At 43.4% G+C, this 25,883-nt stretch overlaps 1 protein-coding gene across 1 annotated transcript in view; it reads left to right on the forward strand.

Moving 5' to 3' along the window:
* Positions 1-25,883, forward strand: part of EPAS1 (endothelial PAS domain protein 1) — a 152,310-nt gene that overhangs the window by 116,634 nt on the left and 9,793 nt on the right. The window contains exons 7-11 of the mRNA XM_026652519.2: positions 8,951-9,057; positions 15,799-15,946; positions 17,131-17,339; positions 17,695-17,885; positions 25,734-25,844. Coding sequence (XP_026508304.1) covers positions 8,951-9,057; positions 15,799-15,946; positions 17,131-17,339; positions 17,695-17,885; positions 25,734-25,844 — 766 coding nt within the window. The remainder of the gene's footprint in view (positions 1-8,950; positions 9,058-15,798; positions 15,947-17,130; positions 17,340-17,694; positions 17,886-25,733; positions 25,845-25,883) is intronic.

Raw genomic sequence — 25,883 nt, forward strand, 5'->3', positions numbered from 1 at the left:
AAAAATTCCATAAATACTTACATTTTAAAAGAGGTAGAAGGGATAGCAAAGTGCTTTCCAACTACCCATAACTTCTCAACTAAAATTACTACTATTCCTCTAATTGGCAGCCTTGTAACCTTTGAAATACAAATGTTAACTAAGAACACAAAGCAAGTATCAGCCTGAGTGTTGTCCAAATTTTTTGTTAATTGTTGGCATCCTTTCATCTGCGAGAGATGGTGGGAATTGCAGCCTATGTTGGTTGGTAGTGCATGGTTTGCAGTGTCTCATGTGACTGAATAGTTCAATCTGAGATTTGCATGATCTTTGGCAGTTATTACAAATATATGTATCTTGGTTGGGAGCAGGGTGGATTTGATTTAAATAATTCATTTTTTAATGCTTGTAATTTAATTCTGTCATTGCATATTTCTCTTTTTAAGATCTCACTCAGTTCCTTCTAAATTTCAACACCATCAGCAATCGAACAGCTATTTCCCTGCATTTTGTTCAAGACTACAGAAATAGGCTTCAGGGTACTCAGCGTGTGTTCAACATATCTCTTAAGCCCAATGTTGAGAACTTTGGCTGTGACAGTGTCATCTATTTTTTTCATGATTTTGTTCACAAACTCTCATCAGATTAGGTCAGTTCTTGATACAGTGCTCAAAACAGTCCACTACTGAGTTCCATCGCATGTCTTGTTGGGAGTTAGCTTGGTTCCTCCCACTTTTTTCAGAGCAGCTACTGCAAAATGGTTCTTATGGAAGTATTTTGCAATTTCAACAACATTAGCCTTTATTTCTGGAATACTGAAGTCTTTGGCTAGGAGGTGCATCAAATGAGCACTGCAATCATAAGTTATTAGCTTGGAACTCTCTTCACTTTCTTCTAAATAATTTCTTCTCATCTTGGATACATTTGCAGCATTGTCTCTGACCAAGCTACCGTAGAAGACACTTGAATTTCTTTTCACAGTTTGTTATAGCTTTTACTGCTACTTCTTGTAAGTATTCTGCTGTATGTGCATTTCCTGGTATATCAATTGTTTCTGTAAGGAAGACATTCCCTTCTTCTGTTGTCACACAAGCACATACAACAGGATCATTGTGGACATTGCTCCACCCATCAAGACTCAGGTTAACAATTTTACCCTCTAGACCTTTTGCACACTGCTAAATTTCTCTTTCATACACTTTATCCAGCAATTTGCCTGCAACATCTGCTCTGTTGGGTGGACTGTATCCTGGTCTTAATGACTGAACCATGTTAATGAAGTGTGGGTTCTCAATCATACAGAAAGGAGAGTTTATTGCATAAACAAACCGGGCAATTTTTTCATCAATTACCTCTTTTTGTAATCTGCTGGATCTTATCACAACCTTATCTATGGTTGTTTCTGGATAATGGAGATTTCTTTTTGCTACAGGTGATATACTGTGGCTATGTGACATACATGATGTGACTAAAACACTATCATTGGCAGATAATTCTGAAACTATAGAAAATGATGGTGATCTTGAAGGTGGATAGTCTTCAGAATCCTGTATGTTGAGGATGGATTCTCCTAAACAAAATAAATCAATGCAGTTATTTAATTATTATTACCATACAGGCGAGTCTCATCTTACGCGGGGGTTCCGTTCCGCGGTTAGCGCGTAAAGCGAAAACCGCGTATAGTCAAAATTACATTGAGTTGAATGGCGGACGGAATCGCCCGCACTACAGGTACAGTATTAAAATTGTTATTTTTCTCCTTTTTTTTGTTTTGTTTGTTTGTTGCCGACCACGTAAAGCTGAAATCGCGCATGTTAAATGCGCATAAGATGCGACAGACCTGTACTGCTCATTTAGTATTACTCACTGTATTCACTGACACTCAGTATTACTTTAAAGGTGAAATTGTAAAAGGAAGATCTGCCTATTTCAGCTATTTATTTTTTATCACAACTGCATCTAAAATGATAGTACCATAAAGTAACAACTATATTTTTTGCTCAAACTTGAGAATTCAAGAATAGTTCAGAAGGAAGACAGGCAGTCCTTAAGAAAGAAGTATGAAATAAAAAAGTTTACCTGAAGATTCTGCATGTTCAGACATGTTCCTTTCACAATCTTCAACACAGCTTCCTCCTGAGAAGGAACACGTCTCATGATGTTGTTTCATTCGGGCAACCAGGCCTTGCATTTTTTTGTTGCACTGTTTGCATTTTGCACGCATGCCTGCCTTATCCACAGATAGAGGAACTTCATTAAAATATTCCCAAGCTGGGTATCTTTTTATGGCCTGCTGCCATTATAGGTTTTCCGTTCTAGTGAGAGAATGGTATGGTAGATCTCAAATCAATGAAGGCTACACTCAGAAAGACCTCAAGACTTCTGGAATATGCTGTTCAAACAGTTTCACTTTTGTTTCTACTGCCTGTCCCTCCCTTCTCACATTTATCTCCAGACTTCTTCTCCTTCTCCAGATCTATTCCGCCCCCAACAATCTTCTATTCATTGGACTTTTTGAAACTTTGCACTTTTAGAGAGAGGTATGGGATTGACTTTGTGTACACAAATTTGCAGAGGGACAATAGGGTTGAGATCTGTTATTTCTCACCTCTATATATTATTATTTATTTATTTTAAAACATTTTTGCTGTTAACAAGCCTGTTATCTGTGGAGACACAAATCCACAGTTTGAGAACTGCAAAACTAAACATCTCTGATGGTATCTTCTAGACTCAGCACTGAGTCCCATTGGGTAGATAGAAAGATTAACCTAAATAATCTATACAGAAGCCCCTGGAGCCCCATAAGATTGGGTTCCTAATCCATGAACTATTGGAACTCATTTACAAAACTTTTTTTAAACGTTACATGAATATATTGTCTCATATTATAGAATTAGAATTTATAATCCCTATTCCATGATGAGATATCTTTGAGCTATAGTTTTAATTAAGATACATTATCTTTAGATAGGTTTCTTTTTTTCAAAAAACATTTTATCAAAAAAATCCGATTTAAATAAAAAAAACTCCAATTTTTTTTAAAAATCATTGATTTTTATTCACCTTGGTTGGGAGAAGCTTGCTTCCTATGGGCTCTTTTCTGTTCAAGCTGTAGGAACCAGCTCCTGTCATGGATTTTGATACCCTGATGGAGACGATGGAGCCACTTGTTACGATCACTTGCCAAGATTTCCCATCGGTCAGGATCAATTCCACATTTCTTCATATCTCGCTTGCATGTGTCTTTATAGCGAAGCTTGGGACATCCTGTTGTTCTTGTTCTCTCTGATAGTTCCCTGTATAGCAGGGGTAGGCAACCTCTGGCATGCATGCCAAAGGCAGCATGCGAGCTGATTTTCAGTGGCACTCACACTGCCCAGGTCCTGGCCACCAGTCCAGGGGGCTCTGCATTTTAATTTAATTTTAAATGAAGCTTCTTAAACATTTTAAAAACCTTATTTACTTTACATACAACAATAGTTTAGTTATATATTATAGACTTATAGAAAGAGACCTTCTAAAAACATTAAAATGCACTACTGGCACGCAAAACCTTAAATTAGAATGAATAAATGAAGACTCGGCACACCACTTCTGAAAGGTTGCCGATCCCTGCCGTATAGCATGTCCTGGGATAGACATCCGTCTTCCAACCTACTCAGATGGCCCAGCCAGCACAGTCATCTTTGGCTGAGCAGGGCTGTCACAGTTGGTAAATTTGCCCTTTGAAGAACTTCTGCATTGGTGACTTTATCTTGCCGTTTGATGTTGAGTGTGTGGTGTAAACAGCGTAGGTGGAAACTGTTTAAACTTTTCTCCTGATGAGCATAAGTTGTCCAAGTTTCCCTGCCATACATGAGGGGGCTGAGGACCCAAGCTTGGTACACTAGCATTTTGGTCTTGATGGTAAACTTTGAGTTGTTCCATGCTCTTTTCGTTAGTCTGCTAAAGGTGGTGGCAGCCTTTCCAATGCGAACATTTAGTTCTTCATCCAGTGAGAGGTTGGTGGTTACTGTAGAACCTAAATAGCTGAACTTTTGGACTACTTCTAGCTGGTTTGTATTTAAGGTGATTGAAGGATCTTGTGGAACCCCCTGTCCTAATACAACCGTTTCTTAATGCTGATGGTAAGAGCAAATGCCTGACAGGCACTTGAAAGGTGATCCATGAGTTCTTGTAGCAGATCTTCATCGGGGGCTACGAGGGCAGCATCATCAGTGAATAGAAGTTCCCTGATTAGCACCTTTTTGACTTTGGCCTTTGACTTAAGTCGGGACAGGGTTGAAGAGTTTCCCATCTGATTTTGTGTGGAGATACGCTCCATCTTTCATGTCCTTAAATTCACAGTTCAAGAGTACTGAGAAGAAGATACCAAAGTGTGTAGGGGAAAGAACACATCCTTGCTTCACTCCGCTTTTCATCTCAAAGATGAAAGTACACTAAAATAAAATGTGCTATTTAGTCATTCCACAGCTTGAATGAGAAACATTTTTCTGCCTAGTGTTCAAACCCAAAGTGATAGGATTTCTTGGTTCTTGTGTAATGATTGATTAGTCCCATGGAGCATGCATACAGATCTTCTCCTTTTATTTTTCTTTTCTCCCCCTCCTTCCCACATCACACTCCAGAAAAATGCTTTCCTCCTTTATGTTTGGTTGGTTCAAACTAATTGCTTGCTACTGTACAATTTGCTCTGTGCTCTGTATGTTCATCTGAGATTCTGTACAATAAGGAGATTCCTGTGGAAGCTATTCAGAGTAACTGGAGGATTTGTCTCAAAAACTAAACTAAAGCAGCTCCCCAATAGAGTTTTTGACACATATATTCAACCTATTTGCTGCACACCATGTTCTTTCACAAAATGCCCAGTAACTTAAAATGGAGTTATGTGCTGTGTGTGATGCAGCACTGGTGGCACACTTGGCATCACATCTGGTGCATAATGTGGCATGGAATTGGCTAATCTATTTTTTCATTCTGCAAAGGCTGTAGCCTATGCATTTTAAGATTTTGAAAATTATCAGCGTCAACCCCTGCCTGCCCCCAAAATGCATGAAATGGTTCTGCAACTTTAAGTAAAGGTTACTCCTGTAACAACTAGAAGATACAGAATTTCTGTAGTGCATACTATGGTACTTTTAAAAAAAAAAAGATATCTGTGAAGCTCTTTTAACATATTTTAGTTTTCTGATAGGGGAGAGAAAAAGGAAAAATCTCCTGCTTCAAATTTTGTTAATTAAGTATAGTCACACTGTATTGGACAGGGTTTAAAGAGAAATGCAATGAAGCCTAGAACTGTTAACAGATTAGTTAACAAGGGAGTACAGTTGATTTAGCCAATTTTAAAAAGTAGCTATTTTAAAACTTTAATACTTGAGTAATATTTCACTGTGATTTAGGCTGTTTAGAATTTTTTTCTGTTCAATATTGTTCTTTCACAACACGGGTGCAGTTCTCTGATACTCAGCCTTGAGAGTTTTTTTTAATATATCGTTTGTACATTTTAGCTGATCTCAGCAAAAGGACATTGACACACCCGTTGCCAGAGACACAACAGTTAATCCAAAGATTACATTTGATCTAATTCTATTTGACATCATCACTGGAGGCTCATACTTACAAGAGGTAGTGCTGTAACATGAAACTACAAGAAGGGTATTTTTGTAATGAAGAAGTTAGCTTGAAACAGATTGAAAGAGGAGTTAGGGGATTAAAATCCACAGAACGAGCATGCAGCTAGCTAAAAATGCCATGTTTGAATTGCAGATAAAATTATGCATTACTACAGCACCAGGGACTCTCATGTCAATTTCTCTGGTGTAACTCAATTCAAGATGATGGAGGAATTTTTTATTTACACTGGCATAATTGAGATTGGTGTCTGTCCCTTGCTTTACTGATAAACTTTATTTCTTTCCCCTCCTGTCTCTAAATCCATTTTTGAAGACTAGGGTTAAATCCCAAACTCTCTGAATTTTAAAAACTTGCCCCAGGTGATGGGGTTGCAATCCCACCTAGGCTGTTTACTGATTCTGTACCAGTGATTCAAAATTTTTAAGGATTACACGTTCAAATTAGTGCACATGGCCAAATTCTGTGGCCAGTTATGCCAACGCATCTCCATTGAAGACAGAGCAGACTTGGATTATTGTTTTTATTTATATAACCTATTTGCAGCATTAATAGTTACATTTTGTGAGTCTCATGATATTTGGAATTCTATTTAAAGCCCTGACTCCTGTGAGAATTTCAGCTTTAATTAAAAAGGAAACTTCTAGTCCTCCTAGGGTACGTCTATACTTACCTCCAGGTCCGGCGGTAAGCAATCGATCTTCTGGGATCGATTTATCGCGTCTTGTCTAGACACGATAAATCAATCCCGGATCGATCCCGGAAATGCTCGCCGTCGATGCCGGTACTCCTGCTCCGCGAGAGGGAGCCTGCCTGCCGCGTGTGGACCCGCGGTAAGTTCAAACTAAGATACTTCGACTTCAGCTACGTTATTCACGTAGCTGAAGTTGCGTATCTTAGTTCGAAGTGGGGGGTTAGTGTGGACCAGCCCCTAGTTGCAGAGGAAAGCTTGAAAACACGACCCAAGTACAACGTGAAGGCTCAGAAACCAGAAGGCAAACTAAAAGAACCCCAAATGTATTATTTTAAAATCATCATATTCTTAAGCCTCTCTCATAATTTTGGGGGGACCTAACTCATGATTTTTTAATGTTGGGGTTGGAATGCTGTATTTGTTGACTGACTAAGCAAATTAATAGAAAACAATGTTTTTCAAACCCACACCACTCTGACATATTTGAAGAAATGTGATTGACAACAAGCAGAATCAATGCATTGGTGGCTACTTGTGTATTCATAGAACAGGATGAATTGCTTATCCTGTGTATGGGGTGGCAATTACAGGGCCAAATTCTGGCAGACCACTTTCCATATGCACTCACCAGGATATCCATGATTAGCAAGGGGGGTGCAGGGCACAAGTTATCCACCCCAATCATGGATCCCCCAGATCTGTGGACAAACAGCTCTGTAGGCTCCCCACAAAGGAGCCAGACCTGATCCTATTTACACCAATGTAAATCTAGAGTCATCCCAACTGAAATCAGAATCCTGGCACATGGATTTTTCTGGGACAAGATAAAGTGGTCACAAGGGATGTGGGCCATATGTTTATGTGTGTAAACCATCTGACTCAGCAGTGTCAGTTATCAAACCAGTACTAATGCACATAGTTTATTTGTGGTCCTAGCTTGGGGGGAGGCCTTGCAGGTGGCTGCCTTGCACATTAACTTGGCTCTTGCAGTATTTATGTGTACCTATTTTATGGATGTTTATGACTTGGGCCATACTTTTCCCTAGAGCATTGGAAAAACACTCAGACCAACAGCAACTCCTCCTAAGCACATGTATACAAAACTGAGAGTTTGATTCTGCTCTCTGTTGTGCTGTTTGTAGGCCTCTGTAACTATTAATGTTAATGGCAATTACGTGCGGGAAGAGAGAGGAGACTGAGTATTCATTGAAGTCTGAATTTCCTGGCTTTGTAATGTTTATGACAACCTAGGAGTTAGTCAATTGTTTTTTTTGGTTGTGGTCTGTTAATTTCCAAGTTTTTACTGCAGTTTGTTTAAAGAATAGAAGAAGTCACCCAGGAGTATTATGGATGAAACAATAAATTATAATGGCTCCTTAGAATCTCTGCAGTAGATGTGACTTTGCTGTTGGATGTATATAGGTGTTTTCTCATTAACTGAGGTTTACTTTGTTTCCTGTTTTTAATGGATGAATTCCTGAATATTTTTCATGTGACAGTTACATGCACTCCAAATTGAATTTAGGAAACACTTATTTAAAATTAACCCCCCCAGCCTGTAAATATTTATTTTGGTATGTCTACTCCTTTTGAAAACTTTTTTTATTTCTCTGATATCCCGAGCTAAATCCTTCCTAAATACTTACTTAGGTCCTTTAAGAAACTTCTGATTTTTGAGATCAGACTTTCACAATTCTATCTGTGTAAACCCTGGGTAGTTTGTGGATTCCTGATCCAAGTAACACAGTCCAAAAATCCTCATGGATTTTTTGTTGAGAAACATTACTGAATAAGCAGAGCAGCTGATTTCTTTAAAATCTTGCTATCTCTCCTGGCATTAGTTTACTGTGTATTTTGCTTTGATAAATGAAATACCAAAAGCAATGAGCTAATCCCTTGCTACAGTTCAGTTTTTAAAGTCAAAACCATAAGAATGATATAAGCAGAGTAGATAGCCAGAGGGCAGGACCTTCTATTCTTTGCACACACTGCTCCTGGTGAGGAGGAGTGGAGGATCAGGCCCATCTGGAGTAATAGACAATGAGACCACTTGTAAGCAATGATTTGCCTGTAGTGAGTTTTCCAACTGTTATGGAACTATTGGGGAGAAATAGTGTTTTAATGGCTGCCATAATAATCAACTATAGAAATGAATGATAAAAGTCTTCAAAGGGTATGTTTACACTGTGATTAAAACATGGCACCGCATCTCAGAGCCTACGTCAGCTGTCTCAGGCTCAGGGAGCTCAGGCTGCAGGGCTAAAGGTAGCAGTGTAGACATTCCGGCTCAGGCTGGAGCCAAGGCTGTGAGACCTGATAAGGGGGAAGGATCTCCAAGGCCAAGCCTGAGCCTGAACATCTATGCTGCAGTTTTATAGCCCGAGCCGTATGAGCCCAAGTCAGCTGATCTGGGCCAGCTGTGACTGTGCTGTGGGTCTTTTATGGCAGGGTAGATATACCCTAAGTATGGTAACAGCAGATCATTATTAAGAATACTCTATTTCCTAATATGTTCCAAAAAGAAATTGACATCATGTTTCAGCTCTATTGCTATAAGGACTTAAATTCATGGCAGCACTTAAAATATATATAGACATTGTGGAGTAGGAGAGATCTAATGAAACCTTTTTTTTCTTGGTCAAGAATTACTGAATTGATTGGGTACCACCCAGAAGAGCTACTGGGCCGTTCTGCATATGAATTCTATCATGCCATGGACTCAGAAAATATGACTAAAAGCCATCAGAACTGTAAGTCATGTTGATATGTCCTTCATTGTACATAAAACATGGTATGCATGTACCTGACTAACAAGCTGCAAACATAAAGGCACATTGGTGTGTTGTTGAGTTCTTGTGTATATCTTGCATGTATTCTGTGAGAGAGAAATGCAAAGGGATTGTACTAGTGCTTCAAAGTGAGACTTAAGTGATGCATTGGCCTTTTGCTATGTCTCGTTGAAGCCCCATGGCTGGCCCTTTAGATGAATTTCACTCTAAATTAGAAACAAAACTAGTTCCATTTGCAGGATGTTGATTCTAGGACACACCCTTTTTTTCTAAGTTAACTCATGATACCAGATTCAGTTGAGAGGCTGAAAAACTGGATAAGAGCAAGCAATAAATATTGGGAAGGAATAAATAAGAATAAATGGTCAATTTCAAGCATGGCAAGAAGTAAATAGTGGCATACCACAGTGATCAGTATTAGACACAGGTGTCCAATATAATAAATAGAAAAAGCTCTATTAAGTTATCTTGTTCAGTGTCTTTCTCTCTTTCCTCCTGTCCCCATCACTTTACTTCTTTTCCCCACCCAAAACAAATAGCTTGGAAAAAACACGGAAATATTTAGGTTAATTCAGAGTAGGGAAGATTGTGGGGAAACTCCAACAGGACCTAATAAAATGAGATAGACGGAAGATGACATTCAGTATACAAGGTAATATATATTGGGAGGAAGGGTTTTTTTAACTGTTTTTATACTTAGTTGGGTTCCATATTACCTGACATGGTCAGCTAAATGTTGGCATCTGCTCAAAAGACAATGGTGGTCAGAAGGATGAAGAATTATATGGAAACAAAGTATAATGCCATTGTATAAATCAATGCTTCACAGTGAATGTTGTGTATGCTTATGACCATCTCATTTCATTCCTGATATGATCATTTTGAAATGATCATGAGAGGTCATAGAATATGATGAAGCATTGATTGGGGGTAAGGGAGTTCCATAGGAGGCGAATTTTTAAAATACCAAAGATTATTTAGTAGAGAAACACACATGAAAGGAGATATGCTAGAGATATATAAAATAAAAGATGCAGACTACCACTCTTGTTTGTCTTATCCTATAATATCGTAACAAGGGAGCTTTCAATGAAACAAGCAAAACAAGCAAAAACAAGGGGGAAAAAAACAATTTTATATGACATAAAATTAACCTGTGGCTATGCTGATGGAAGATACTATTGAGAAACATCGCTTAGTAAGATTAAAAAATAAAATTATCTGCGTGTTCTCAGTACCGTTTCCTTCATCTTCCTTCCCTGGCTCCTGCCTTATTTTTTGTTACTTTTTCCCTTAAATTAGACAGTAAGATCTTCTTGTGCAGTGCTTAATACAATGAGGCCTGAATCCTGACTGCGGCTTCTAGTTGCTGCTATAATGCAAATAATAATGCCATTACATTAGCTAGGTTAGAGAAATACAAAGGTGCCAAATTCTCATGCTCCAGGATATAACAGTTTGCACCAGCTGAGGGCCAGGAAAAAACCCTACCAAGATGATATAATTGCTTAGGTGTCTCCTGTATATGGCCTCTCTTGCAAACAGGATGCCGAACTAGCTGGACCATTTTTCTGTTCCATTGTGTCATCTCCTGTGTGCTCTGCGTAAGTGTTTTTTACGTCATAGTCATTTTCACAAAGTGTCGATCCAGTTCTATAGCTTTCTAACAGCAGTTCACAGGCTGTTGGGAACTTTACTGAGACTATCCAACATGCTGCAGCTGATGGCTCCATATACAAATTAAAAATGACATAATGAGCTATTTGAAGAGTGTCATGTGTATAATTTAACCACATGAATGAATTTTGGAATACTAAATTCAACCATAGTTTATGGTTTCCACAAGGAAAATAATAATAAATAATAATTAATGGAGATATCCCATCTCCTAGAAATGGAAGGGACCTTGAAAGGTCATTGAGTCCAGCCCCCTGCCTTCACTAGCAGGACTAAGTACTGATTTTGCCCCAGATCCCCAAGTGGCCCCTTCAAGGATTGAACTCACAACCCTGGGTTTAGCAGGCCAATGCTCAAACCACTGAGCTATCCCTCCCCAAATGACCACAAATATATACAGTTATAATCAAATTAGTATATAAAACTCTGAGCTGTCTTTTGGAGGTCATAATTGCTGTCTTTGAAATATAAAACAAGCTGTTGGTAGATGAAATTAACTACATCATTTCTTTTCTAGCTCTTTGCACTTACTTTAAATTTCTAACTCTATTTTTCTCGGTTAAAGGTGACCGTTAACACTAATCTCCTAAAGATTAGGCTTTTGACTAATCTATAAATATAGAATTTTTTGTGACTGTCTGTGTATTGGAGTTGGCATTTCATAGCAATATAATGAAGGCCCTGCATGTGTCTACCAAATGCATTTGCAGTGAAAGGCTCAGTCATGTTGTTGGGGCATCCAGTGATAGACCACAATCATCTTTTTCCACATCCCTTTCAGAGTGATTTTAACTTTTTTAAAGACGATAATAATCAGGCTCAGCAGGCAACTGCATAACCAGAAAGGGGGGGGGGGGTTACATTAGCCCTAACAGCAGGGGTTCTAGACCTCGCCATCCCCAATAAGTTAAGTACTCAGATGTTCATTAATAAGAATGTTTGACAGCAGAGATAATCATCTGTGGTGCAGAACAATGTTAGTTTTAATCAGAATGTTTTGAGGAAGCAGTTGTATTTGTTCTCCATTAGCCTGCTGCTGTCAATCCATTCATGTGGTTTTGTCTTTTTTTAAAAATTTTGAATTCCCCAAAACAAATTAGGTCTTTTACAGGGGTGAGCAATTAATGATATTGTCTCCGCTCAAGCAAGCTATGTATTCTGAGATATCTGATTAGGAGGCATCATGAGCAATCGGTGGCTATGTTGCATTAAGTTGTTTTTAAATCCCACAGATCAATAAAAGTAACCATCTACAGTTTATATTGAAATCGCACCAGAGAGGAAATAAAATAAGCCACCAGTGGAGGCTGCTCCTTGTTCTAACGGGGTCAGATCGACTCCATGCACAGGGCCAGCATAAAGCCTGTGCGTCACTTAAGCCCTCACTGTAGCGCCTAATCCAGAAGCATGTTGAAGTCAGTGGGAAGACCCAGAAGTGGTTATTTATAAAAAGAATCCCACTGCAGCCTTATAGGGTTACTCACAGCTGTGAGCACTACATCTAGTAATAAATGTGTAGGATCAGGCCCTATAATACTAAGAGTAGCCCCACAGTCTCTGTGTGGGGAAGCATATACACTGTATTTAGTCCCAGGTTAGCATAGCTGATGCATTCTGCCCTTTACAGGCATTGGCCCAAATTCTATGGTGATGTAAATTAGTGCAACTCCAATAACCTCGACAAGAGCCATGTCACTTTACATCACCAGAAAATTTGGCCCATTGCGTCTTGCTGAGGCAAATGCCTCCAGGCACTTCTTAAAGAAGCCCGTATGGCTGGGGCAATATGAATAGCAAGCCATGAACAATCAGCCACCTGGGAACCAGCAGGCCCTCATTGAACATGGAAGCCCTTGTGACCTTTTGAGAAACTGGGTGGATATTCATGAGTTATGTTCTGTGATTTCTAACACACATTGAGTAATCTAATGTTAATAGATCAGATATAAGATGACACATAATTATCCTTTTTTAAAAGTTAAAACAATTTCTTCTGGAGAATTCTCCTAGCTGTTTTGATCAATGCTTCACAAAATTCTTCTCCTAACAGAGCTGCAAAGTAATAATTCAAAATGCAAAATAAAAATAAAACTCCATGCTAAATTTATTAGACAGCCGAATTTTATTTAATCTAACTATGCTTTCTACAGGAGACAAGTATAATCACACTATAATATACCCACTGATTCTGAATACATCAATGCTAACAATGTCATGTTACCAAACAAAGAAAAGAATCGAGTTCTAGAGCAGGATTTATTTTTCATTACAAGAAGGTAATCAACCACTATAATGAGGAAGGGGAAAAAAGTTTGAAGGTTGAATGAACAGACCTAAAATGAGCCTTTAAGATGGAAACAGAACTACTCCCCTGATTTACTGGTGACACCACTGACACACTTGTTGCAGTTTTACAATACTGTAATGTTGTTTTCAGATGAGGTAATGACCCTGTGCTGAACTAAACTGTAGTACTGTTTGTGTTCTTGGCTGCAAGTATAGCTTCATATACAGTGTAAGACTTAATTGGTTGTCATCAAATGCAAGATTAGAATTTAATTTTGCAGGGTTTAACATACCCACTCTTTTACCAGTTATGTGAGGAAGAGATGAAAATCTTTGTCTTTGCACAAAAGATTCACTGCAAAGCTATATTTTCCAACCACACACTTAATATTCTAGAACTCTTTCCATTTAGGGCCTTCCCATTAAAAACAATTGGAATTTTGCCATTGACTTCCATGGGGAGCTGGCTCTGGCCATCTGAGACATGTCAATGGGAAGTACATAGAAGTTTGACAGACCAAGTCACTTGTATCATATTTTGCATCTATTTCAAATGTATGACAGCAATTAAAAAAAAGCTTTGTCAACAATTGAAGGCAACAAAAAGTAACTGAAGATAATATTTTTTGTTTATTCTTCAGTGTGATGATCTAATTAATGTTGTATGAGATAGAGATGTAATATTTTGGTAACGTATTTAAAATAAAATGCTTTTAACTTTCTAACAACTTGGAAGTCAGACTGAAGGCATATGGCTAGATAACTGAAAGACAAAATTCAAGTGCATTAGTAATTTATAGTGTTGCTCCAAAGAAAGCGTTCTGCCACTCTTTGTATCAGAACATGATGTGCTTGGGGGAGGGGGGGAAAGATTAAAGCAGTAAAAAGCTTTCCTGTAAAGTAACAGGTGCCCTTAATATGACTCTTATTGAAGAGCTGATGATTAGGAAGCCAATGTAATTATGTTTCACAAGCAGAGCAGAACAGTCTCTGAAACATACTAAAGGCAAAACCTTTTGATTTTGTTCCACACATTTAATCAAAAACATATTTAATCAAAAACAATAATCTTATATTTTGTCTAAATTTAAAAAGTCTAAATAAATTAAATGAAGGATGATGAAATATTCCTAGGGAAAAAAAACTTTAGAGACAGGAAGAGAAACACTATAAATGACCCACGAACACTTATAGTGGGGTTCACAAAGATACTTAAGTGCCTACCCCGCATTGGAATCAAAGGGAGTTAGGCACCTAAATACCTTTGAGTATGCTACCCTTATTTTATTTCATAAATGTAATGGGCCCACTTCTGTTGTGGTTGTGCAGGAAAGACTTGTGCTTCAATAGTTTCTACAATGGCCACGTATATAGGATTTTTCCCTGTGCAAAGACTGTAGGATCAAGTCCAACTACAATTGGCCTTTAGTACATCAGTTTAATTGCAATTAAATAACGTTATTACAATTAAAAGGTGCTTAAAGGGGAAATTTTGCCAAAAGGGCCTGATTGTGCAAACTTTAAACCCAATGGTGAGTGCTTATGTGCTAGTATGGATTGCAATATTATTATTAACATGGATAGAAAGTTATTGTCAGCTGGGAGAAAGACTGTTACTTGAATGGAAGATACAGTCCATATTAGCTGCTTTGAGGAAAATGGAAGATTGACACCAAGTAAAACATCCTAAAAACTTAAATTCTCAAATGCCAAGAACTCTACACTGAAACATCTTGCCTATCTCTGAGTACCATAGATATCTTATTTAGGAGATATGTACAAGTATTTGTAAAGCATCCAGATCAAACTCTAAATCTGAACTGTACTTTTTTTGTACAATGTTTTTGTACAAACAAAGCTTGATTCTGTCTTTTGTGTGACCCCGGATGTTACATGGAAGTATTACATTGTCCTGTAAGCATTGTTTGACCTTCATCTAAGTCTTAGCTGGAGACTGGCAGGTTAAAAGGAAATATTACAGAGAAATAATGATGATTGCATAGGCCAAACAGCCAGAAAAGCAGAACAATTCAACTCTCCATTTTCTTTACTGACAAAACAGTACCACTAATAATTCTTCATTTATGTCACTTTGACAGCTTTGAAAATGTTTTTCTTTTCTTTCCCTTTTGCTGTAAGATCAATGTCAGCATAGTAACACCATGCCTCCTTATTTTCAACAATAACAAAATATATCAGGAATGTATATCTGGAGTTGATGTCATAGATTCCAAGGCATGAGGAAGGAAAATATATACAATTTAGGCTAAGATTTAAAAAAAAAAGGGGGGGGGCACCTAATGTTGGGCTCCTAAGTTCATAGACACCTGAATAAAAAGCAACTGATGGGTGTTCAGCACTTTTGAAAATCAGTCCACTTCTTTAGATGCCTAAATATGGTCTGAGGAGCCTAACTGTAGGCACCTATGCTTGGCCTTAGACTAGTCTACATACAGTATACATATGCAATCAGTAGCTACTGATTTTGGGCACCTAACTTGAACTCTCTCACATTGAGCCTCCAGAAGTATTGTCCACTTTTGAAAATGTTGGCTTTAACATTTACACTTAAAAAATAAGATAATCAGACATTTACCAGCAAATAGCTTTAATTATAGTGCTGCCATGTTACATGACTAAAACTCAAAAGCAGTCTTACTGGTTTAAGCGGCGTGCTATGTTTATATATTGCATTCTTATAATGCTGCTACATTATTTATATTTTCTCCTATTTGATAGTGTGTGCAAAAGGTCAAGTAGTAACTGGCCAGTACCGAATGCTTGCAAAGCATGGTGGATACGTATGGCTGGAGACTCAAGGAACTGTCATTTACAATACACGCAACCTACAACCTCAGTGTATTGTCTGTGTCAACTATGTACTGAGGTAAGTTATACAGAACCCAAAAAGTGCTTATGAACATTATGCTGTAACACAAGCAATTAGGGGAATTTTTGAAAGGTGTATTTTACTTCGATATTCTGAAACCAACTTCGCCAAGCAAGATAGATCAAACACAACTGTTGGACTTTTTCTTTCAATAATGTCTATTTGATACAAAATCTATTGACACATGCCTGCAGAAGGCTTTTATTTGCATGCAGTAGAATTTCTAGTCTGTTGGGAGGACCAGATATAAAACCTGCATGGAAGATTTGGAATAATTGCTTGCTACCAGGTGGAGCAAAGAAGTTTTAAGCCTAATCTCTTGTAAATATCACCAGGAAGAAGTACCGTATATACTCGTTCATTAGCCCGTTCGTTTATAAGCCGACTCCCCAAGATGGTTAGGTAAAAATAGCAAAAACTGTATGACCCTTTCATAAGCTGACCCTATATTTCAGGGGTTGGCAAACTTTGGCTCCTGGCCGTCAGGGTAAGCTGCTGGCGGGTCAGGACGTTTTGTTTACCTGGAGCGTGTGCAGGCATGGAGCCCCTCAGCTCCCTGTGGCCGTGGTTCGCCATTCCCAGCCAATGGGAGCTGAGGGGCTCCATGCCTACAAACGCTCCAGGTAAACAAAACGACAATGTATTAGATATTCAATTCAATGATTCCATAGAGTTTAAAATCATCACATTTTGGCGTAGACCCGTTTATAAGCCGACCCCCCTTCCCCCCCCCCCGCTCTTTGATACGTCACTTTTTTACCAAAATATTCGGCTTATGAACAAGTATATATGGTAGTTTTCCTCAGCAAAGTCAGGACCACAAAGTGATCTACTGTTGGCAAAATTAAATATTGTGGTCATAGACTAGGCCAAAAACTGCAATCTTGTAGAGTGAAACTGATCTGGGTCATTACTATATTAATTACACACCTATAAAACTGGAGTAACAGTGGTGAATCATCCCCCAGAATTATTGAGCAACTGCAGTTCCTCTTTGCTTCAAATTAAGTTCTGGGTGCTCAGCAACTCCAGCTCCAGTTGTTTCACGTTAGGCACCAAAAATTAGTGGCAGTTATGAAAATGTTGGCCTTTGCCTTAAAGTTGTAACAGTTCGTTAACTGTTTATACACTGACTTTGTTTTAGAGTGCAAAATGTCTAACAGATCTAATTGCCTTGTTAGTGAAATTGAGAAGAATGACATTGTGTTCTCAATGGACCAGACGGAATCTCTGTTTAAGCCTCACCTGCTGACAATGAATACTATTTTTGATAATGGGGTCCCAGTGACTGAGAAGAGTGACTTCTTGTTCACAAAACTGAAGGAAGAACCGGAGGAGCTTGCTCAATTGGCACCCACACCAGGCGATGCCATTATTTCTCTGGATTTTGGTTAGTACTGTAGCATGAAGCAGCATGCAGTAAAAAATAACCACAAAATACTTCTTGTTTTAACAAATGCAAAGAACAACAATGGGACTGATCTTGCTCTTCCTTGCACTTGGGAAAATCCGGTGTGACTCCATAGAAGTCAAAGGACTCACACCAATGAAAAAATTCTGTGAGCCAGATGACAATCAGGCCTATTATTTTTTCTTGATTTATACTAAAACCTTAGAATGTGAAACATGCACATGGCAACTGGGAGATGCTTGCTTGCTTATTTATTAAATAGCTGCTAATGTGTCATAGCACAACAGAATTGTCAGGCTGAAAGAATGTGTCAATCTTGTTAATGTCTGTTCAGGGACACAGAATTTTGAGGAAGCCTCTATCTACAACAAAGCTGTTGTTTTGACTCTAAACAAACAGTGGCCAGTGGAAGTGAAGACCCATACTTCCCAAGGTGAAAAGCTGACTATGCCATCATTTACTGTGCCCCAAGTTGCACCAGGCAGTAGTACTCCAAGTGCAAGTAGCAACAGCAGCTGTTCAACGGTAAGAAAGACCTTTGAACTGAAAATTAAATTATCTAATCTACAAACTACAAGGTAAATAAATGGAGTGTGATGTTTTGTATGTAACTCCCATCAACATCAGTGGGAGGTACATGTGTACAGTAGTGGTCTCGTACTTATGAAGTGACCGAAGTAACTATACACACATTGTACTGTATACACATTGAACAAAATAATGAGGATCATAAATCAGGGCTAGCCCCTGCACTTAATACTTATTTCCCAGCCACCCTCACACTAGTCTTCTTTCATTAAAACATCCTATGTACAGCTGCTAGACCAAGCCACCACTACTTCTAGGTGGATTAGCCAGTAAAAGGCTGCTATTAGATAGTGCAGCCATTATCAATACGCCTTTAACAAAAATCCTGGCATATTACCTTCATTTGTTCATTAGGTAGAAGCTGTAGCCATATTTCAGTGGTTCCCAACTACTGGTACATGTACCAGTCCTGGCACTTAAGGCTTTTCAGGCTGGTACCATGGATTTCCTCTGTCCCTCCTTGCTCTGTGCTGGGCCTCAGTGAACTGCTGCTGTTTGCCATCCATTCATTTGTGTACTCTCTAACCGAAAACTTGGTTTGCTCTGAACTAAGCTGGATGGTGCACAACTGAATGAGAGGCAGTAGACACTGCACTGACTGGAACACATGAGAGTTTAGTCTGATCAAACTAGCATAATTGCCCCCTAGAAGTTGGAAGGTGCTGACTTAGCATAGCCAGCAGGTCATTCCTGCAGGATGCCCCATTTATTTTGTAAATGCTGGAAGAGGAAAGCCTGAGCCCCTGCTTACCCCTTTCCTCTTCAGAGCGATTTAAAAGGGGATGTCTCACATTGTCAGTTTAAATTTATTTTTACACTATATCCATATGGTAGACCATTTCTATCATTATCACATGCAACACTTTTCACCATTTCTTAGTGATAAAAGTAATAAACTTCTTCGAGTGCTTGCTCATGTTGATTCCATTCTAGGTGTGCGCACGCCCAGGTGCACGTCCGTCGGAGATTTTGCCTTAGCGGTACCCGTAGGGCCAGCTGTGGCGACCTCTGGAGTTAGGGTTGCCAACTTTCTACTTGCACAAAACTGAACAACCTTGCCCCACCCCCTGCTGAGCCCCTCATCCGAGGCCCCGCCCTGCTCCACCCGCTTGCTCTCCCCACCCTCACTCATTCACTTTCACCAGGCTGGGGCAAGGGTTTGGTGTGCAAGAGGGACTCCAGGCTGGGGGGTGGAGCTGAGGGGTTCGGAGTATGGGAGGGGGCTCCAGCTGAGGCAGGGGGTTGGGAGGGGTATGGGCTCTGGACTGGGGGTGCGGGTTCCAGGGTGGGGCCAGAAATGAGGAGTTCCGGGTGCAGAAGGGGGCTCCGGGTTGGGGTAGGGGTACGGGGGGGGGTGAGGGCTCTGGCTGGGGATGCAGCCTCTGGTGTGGGGTTGGGGATGAGGGATTTGGGGTGCAGGAGGGGGATCAGGGCTGGGGCAGGGGGTTCAGGCACAGGGGAGGGGAGGGCTCCGGCTGGTGGTGTGGGCTCTGGGGTGGGGCTGGGGCTGGAAATGAGGGGTTTGGGATGCAGAAGGGTGCTCTGGAATGGGACCGAGGGGATCAGAGGGCAGGATTAGGATCAGGCCTGAGGCAGGGGGTTAGGTGTGGGTGCGGGGGTGGGGCTGGGGATGAGGGACTTGGGGTGCAGACTCCATGTGGCACTTACCTTAGGCAGCTCCCGGAAGCAGTGCCATGTTCCTCCTCTGGCCCCTACGCGGAGGCGCAGCCAAGCGGCTCTGCTAGCTGCCCCATCCGCAGGCACCACCCCCGCAGCTCCCATTGGCTGTGGTTCCCGGCCAATGGGAGCTTCAGAGCTGGCAGCTGGGGCGGAGGCAGTGTGCGGAACACCCCGGCTGCCCCTACGCATAGGAGCTGGAGGGGGGACATGCCGCTGCTTCCAGGAGCTGCGCCGAGCCACAGCAGGCAAGGAGCCTGCCTTAGCCCTGCTGCACCGCCGACGGGACTTTTAACGGCCTGGTCAGCAGTGCTGACCAAAGCCTCCAGGGTCCCTTTTTGACTGGGTGTTTTGGTCGAAAACCAGACACCTGGCAACCCTATCTGGAGTGCTGTGCTCATGTTGGATATATCAGGTGCCGCTGGCCCTACGCCCTCTCAGTTCATTCTTACTGCCCATGTTGGTCACACATTAAGGGGCAGTGGCGGGTCTTCAAAAACTTTTGTCCCCGCACCCAGAAAGAGCAAGACATCTGCCTCAGGGCTCTCCTGATGGAGTCTTCCCTCCGCCTGGCTTCCAAGCCACCCAGACAGGTCACACCAAGTGCCTTGGCCTCCATGCGCAGCGCACCGCCAGGACCTGACTCCTACTGGCACTGTTCACCTTTGCTGGTGCCGAAGAAAAAGGCCAAGAAGTGCTCCTTGGCACTGAGCAAGAAGGCCCAGGTGTCATCTACCACGGGACCCGGGCCTGCCCGCCAGACTATTCCAGAGCTACGCAATCGTACCTTCCCAGCTGGGGCGCCCAGCCCCATTAAGGGTCTGCCACTGACTCCTGGGAGTGGTATGGGACCCACACTCCTGTCTGCACCTTCGTCATCCCACGCTCCCCCAGTGCAGAGAGAGTACAGGTCTCCACCTGCTCTGAATACCACCCCAGTGCCGCAGGACCTGGCTAAGGCTCCCAAAGAGGGCAAGCCCGCCGTTAAGACTCCTCAGGAGACAGGGGAACAACACTGGTCACCAGATAGAAGACATTGATCATCGCTGCCACATTGGGAATCCAGGGGCAGATCCCAATTGTGTCGTCAGTCACCCAGGTGAGCTTCCAGATCCCCATGGTGCTACTCTCTGGTATGGGGTCAACGCTCCCCTTTCTGTTCCCATCATCACTCGCTGTCTTGACGGTCATCCTCTAGGCTTCGGTCCTGATCACTAGCATGGTGGGAACGTTTCCTGTCCCAGTACCAGTCCTTCCGGCACTGGTAGCACTCTCCACACTCCAGTTACCATTGAGTTATGCCCGGGCAATGGTCACCAGTATCCATGACCAGCAAACAAACACAGAATTCGACTGCTCCTTCCCAGTTACCGGAAGGGGGTTCCTCCTGTATGGAGGGCCAGTAAAGCCCGTCGCCATGGTCTCATCGGCATCACTGGGCACTGGTGCCCCTCAATGGCGGCACCGCAATGGCAGCATGGCCAGTGGCCAGCGCAGTGGCCTTATTGGAGCACGTGGGGCGTACTGGTTGTGATGATGCCTTCTTCGCAGCACTCCTCAATGCCTGCAATGGAAGATCGGACGGTGGCTCCACCGGCACTGGACCTGGTACCGAAAGCCCGTTCTGAGGTCAGGGTGGAGGAACCTGTTCCCACCCCAAAAGCCTCTTTCTCCAACAGTGGTCAAGACCCCAGCACCTCCACCGGAGGTCTAGTCTTCCTCGTCATCCCTAGACGAGGCGGTCACGGGACCTTCCAGAGCTACCCCACCAGATGACAGGGAACATCAAGACCTTCGCCGGTGCGTGGCCGAGGACTTTCGGCTTGAGGTACAGGAGATGGCAGAGCAGGAGGACACCCTCTTCAACATCCTCTCGGCCTCTACGCGTTCCCAGGTTGCCCTGCTTGTGCATGAGGGAGTCCTCAAGATAGCTAAGGCCTTGTGGCAGACCCACTCCTTCATCCCGCCCACTTCAAAACGGGCTGAGAAAAAGTACTTTGTGCTGGCCAAAGATTTTGAATACCTCTATACCCACCTGCCCCCGGGCTCACTGGTTGTATTTACAGCCAATGAAAAAGACAAGCAGGTCCCCACCTCCTCAACTCCCAAACACAAAGAGGCTAAGAAACTTCATTTATTTCAGAGAAAAATTTATTCCACCTCCAGCCTGCAGTTTTGGGTGGTGAACCATCAGGCCCTGCAGGGCTGGTACAATTTTAATCTCTGGGACGGTCTCAAAAAGTTCCAGGAATCCCTCCCTCAGGGTTTGGCCTAAGATTTTGCAACTCTGGTGGAGAAGGGTATGATGGTGGCCAGATGCTCCCTGCAGACTGCATGGAACGTGGTGGACTCGGCGGCAAGGGTGGTCACATCGGTGGTAGTCATGCAACGTAGTTCCTGGCTCCAGACAGCAGGCCTCTCCCAGGAGATGCAGGCCTCGATCCAGGACCTCCCATTTGACAGAGTTGGTCTGTTCTCGGATCAAATGGATGCCAAGCTGCACGGTTTGAAGGACACTAGGGCTACCCTTCGCTCGTTGGGCATGCACAGGCCACAATCAGCCAGGAAGCCCTTCCGGCCAACACTCTGGCAACCTCATCAGGGACCTACATGGAGAAGGGATGCTAGTTTCAGTCATCGTTGCCTTTCTTGCTCCCGCTCGCGAGCCCAGTCTGGGGCCCCCAAGGAACCAGGGGGCCAGAAGTGATCGGTCGTGGATTACATCGGACCTCTGGGTCCTGGATATAGTGGCTCGGGGCTATACCCTGCAGTTCTTGGCCGCCCCTCCTTCCCACCCCTCCTTCCCACCCCCTCATTTTCCCGTCCCTCTTCAGGGACCCTTCTCACGAGCAACTCCTCGTTCAGGAGGTAGAGAAGATCCAGGGCTTGGAGGTTCCTTGGGACATGGAAGGATGAGGATTGTACTTCCTAATCCCAAAGGCCAAAAGGGATCTGCATGGCCTCAAGAAGTCTCTCAAGAAGTTGAAGTTCCGCATGGTCTCCCTGCCCTCCATCATCCCTTCCCTGGATCTGGGGGGCTGGTACACCACTCTCAACTTAAAGGATGCTTACTTTCATGTCTCCATATTCCTGGGCCACAGGCGCTTCCTGCGTTTATAGTGGCTGGGCGTCACTTCCAGTTCACAGCGTTACCCTTTGGCCTGTCCTCAGCCCTCAGGGTGCTCACAAAGTGTGTGGCGCTGGTAGCGGATTACCTGAGAAGTTGAGGTGTCCAAATCTTCCTATATCTCAACGACTGGCTCATCAAGGGCAAGTCTCCGGAGCAGGTCCAACAGAGCCTCAATCTGGTGTGGTCCATCTGCAATGATCTAGGCGTGTTAATAAATGCAGAAAAGTCCACATTAACGCTGGTCCAGCTCATAGAGTTTATCGGAGCAGTTCTCAACTCCACGTGAGCCAGGGCCTTCCTTCTGGAAGTGCGCTTCCAGGCCATTTCAGACATGATTGCCCACATGAAGAGCCATCCGCTTACCACAGCCCACATGTGCCTGCGGCTAATGGGCCACACATTCGCGTGCACATACACTGTCAGCCATGCCTGTCTTCATCTATGACCTCTGCAGGCGTGGCTGGCCTCAGTCTATATCCCCATCAGGCACGCCTTGGACCGAGTGGTCACAGTGCCAAGCCATGTCCTCTCATCCTTGGACTAGTGGCTGGATCCCAAGTTGGTGCTGCAAGGGGTTCCCTTCGTGTCCTTATCTCCGTCCCTTACCCTGGTCTAGGACACGTCGGACCTGGGCTGAGAAGCCCATCTGGGTGAGCTCAGCACCCAGGGCCACTGGCTACACAGCGATCTGGCCTTTCATATCAACGTCAGGGAGCTCAGAGCAGTTCACCGGGCCTGCCAGGCATTCTTGTCCCACCGGAAGGGCAGGGTGGTGCAGGCCCTGACGGACAATACATCAACAGGCAGGGCAGAGCTAGGTCTTTGGCCCTTTGTCAGGAAGCACTCAGCCTCTGGGATTTTTGTGTGTGACATGCCATTCATCTGATAGCTGCCCACCTGCCCGGAGCCAAGAACATCCTGGCAGATCACCTCAGCAGGACCTTCTTGTCTCGCCACGAATGGTCGCTCCATCTGGAGGTGGTCAGCCTGATCTTCCGCAGGTGGGGGACTCCCCAGGTGGACCTGTTCTCATCCTGGCAGAACAGAAAGTGCCACGTGTTCTGTTCTCTGCTGGGCAGAGACAAGGGCTCCCTGTTGGACGCCTTCCTGATCCTGTGGTCGGGAGCGCTGATGTACGCCTTTCTGCCAGTGCCGTTAATCCACAGAGTCCTGCTCAAGGTAAAGCAAGACAAAGTGACGATCGTCCTCATAACACTGGTGTGGCCTCGTCAACACTGGTTCGGCATGCTGCTGAGACTCTCGGCAGCCACCCCGCTGCAGCTACCTCTTCGGCTGGATCTGCTGTCCCAGAACCACAGCAACCTGCTGCACCCGAACCTGGAGTCGCTGCACTTGATGGCTTGGCTGCTGCGTGGCTGAGTACGGACGAATGGGGGTGTTCTGCTGGTGTCCAGCATTCCTGCTGGGCAGCAGAAAACCGTCCACCAGAGGTACATATGTGGCACAGTGGAAGTGGTTCACATGTTGGGTATCGGGCTGACACATTCATGTGGAAGAGGCCCTGCTGCAGGACATCCTGGACTATTTACTGCACCTTAAGCATCAGGATCTGTCACTATCTTCGATCAAGGTACATCTGGCAGCCATTTCGACGTTCTCCCTTCCACTTCAAGGCCAGTCAGTGTTCATCCATCCCATGACGGTGCGCTTCCTGAAAGGTGTGGAGCGCCTTTACCCGCATGTCCGAGACCCAGTCCCCCCTTTGGGACCTGAATCTTGTGCTGTCCAGACTCCTGATTCCCCCCTTCAACCCCTTGGCTTCCTGCTGCCTCCTGCAAGGTCTCCTTCTTGGTCACTATAACTTCGGCCTATAGGGGGTCCAAAACCAGGGTGCTCATGTCAGAGCTGCCCTACATGGTCTTCTGTAAGGACAAAGTCCAGCTGTGTCCGCACCCGGCCTTTCTGCCCAAGGTCATCTCCCAGTTCCACACATTTACCTACCAGTCCTTTGTCCGAAGCCTCATGTGAAGGATGAGGAGTGCAAGCTGCATACCTTGGATGTCACATGGGCGCTGACGTTCTACACTGATAGAATAAAGCCGTTCCATAAGTCAACACAGTTGTTTGTTGCTATTGCTGACAGAATGAAAAGTTGCCCAGTGTCAGCCCAGAGAATCTCGTCTTGGATCATGGCCTGCATCCGCTGCAGCTACAAGCTGGTGAAGGTGCCCCCGCCAGTGATCGTGGTGGCTCATTCGACTATGGTGCAGGCATCGTCAGCTGCCTTCCTGGCGCAGGTGCCGATCCAAGAGATCTGTCAGGCCACAACCTGGTCGTCAGTCCCCACATTTCCGTCGCACTACGCACTGACCCAGGAGGCTCGAGACTATGCTGGCTTTGGCAGAGCAGTGCTGCAGACTGCAAGACTGTGAACTCTGAACCCACCTCTGTTGAATCTGCTTGTGAGTCACCTAGAATGGAATTGACATGAGCAAGCACTCGAAGAAGAAAAAACATTTACCTACCTTCTGTAACTGTTGTTCTTAGAGATGTGTTGCTCATGTCAATTCTATTACCTGCCCTTGTGCCCCTCAGTCGGAGTTGTTGGCAGGAAGGAACAGAGAGGACATAGGGCTGGTGGCACCTGATATACTGCGGCATGAGCACGGCACTTCAGAGGGTGCCACAGCCGGCTCTACAGATACTGCTAAGGCAAAATCTCTGACAGCCACGCAGGTGGGCACGCGCACACCTAGAATAGAATGGATATGACCAACACACATTGAAGAACAACAGGTACGAAAGGTAGGTAACCGTTTTTTCTGTTGGAGACCAGTGTGTGTTTATTAGAGTTGAGTAGAATATTTAGTTTGTAGAGATGCTGTAGACCCAGTCTTGTTGTTTGTTTTGCATAGCTGATGTTCATTACAGCACAGTGCACGGACAGCACCATATCAAAATCAAGTACTGTGATAATCTAGCTGCTTCTTAAAGGCTTCTTTTTTATTCCTGTGCAGCCAAGCAGCCCAGAAGACTATTACAGCTCCTTAGATGAAGATCTTAAGATTGAGGTGATTGAGAAGCTCTTTGCCATGGACACAGAGTCAAAGAACCAGTGCAACTCCCAGGTCAGAGGACAGTAGTATTTTCTTGCCCACAAGCGATGA

The sequence above is a fragment of the Terrapene carolina genome, unplaced genomic scaffold (genome assembly GCF_002925995.2).
Source record: "Terrapene carolina triunguis isolate 2854851 unplaced genomic scaffold, T_m_triunguis-2.0 Scaffold120, whole genome shotgun sequence".
Taxonomy (NCBI): Eukaryota; Metazoa; Chordata; order Testudines; family Emydidae; genus Terrapene; species Terrapene triunguis.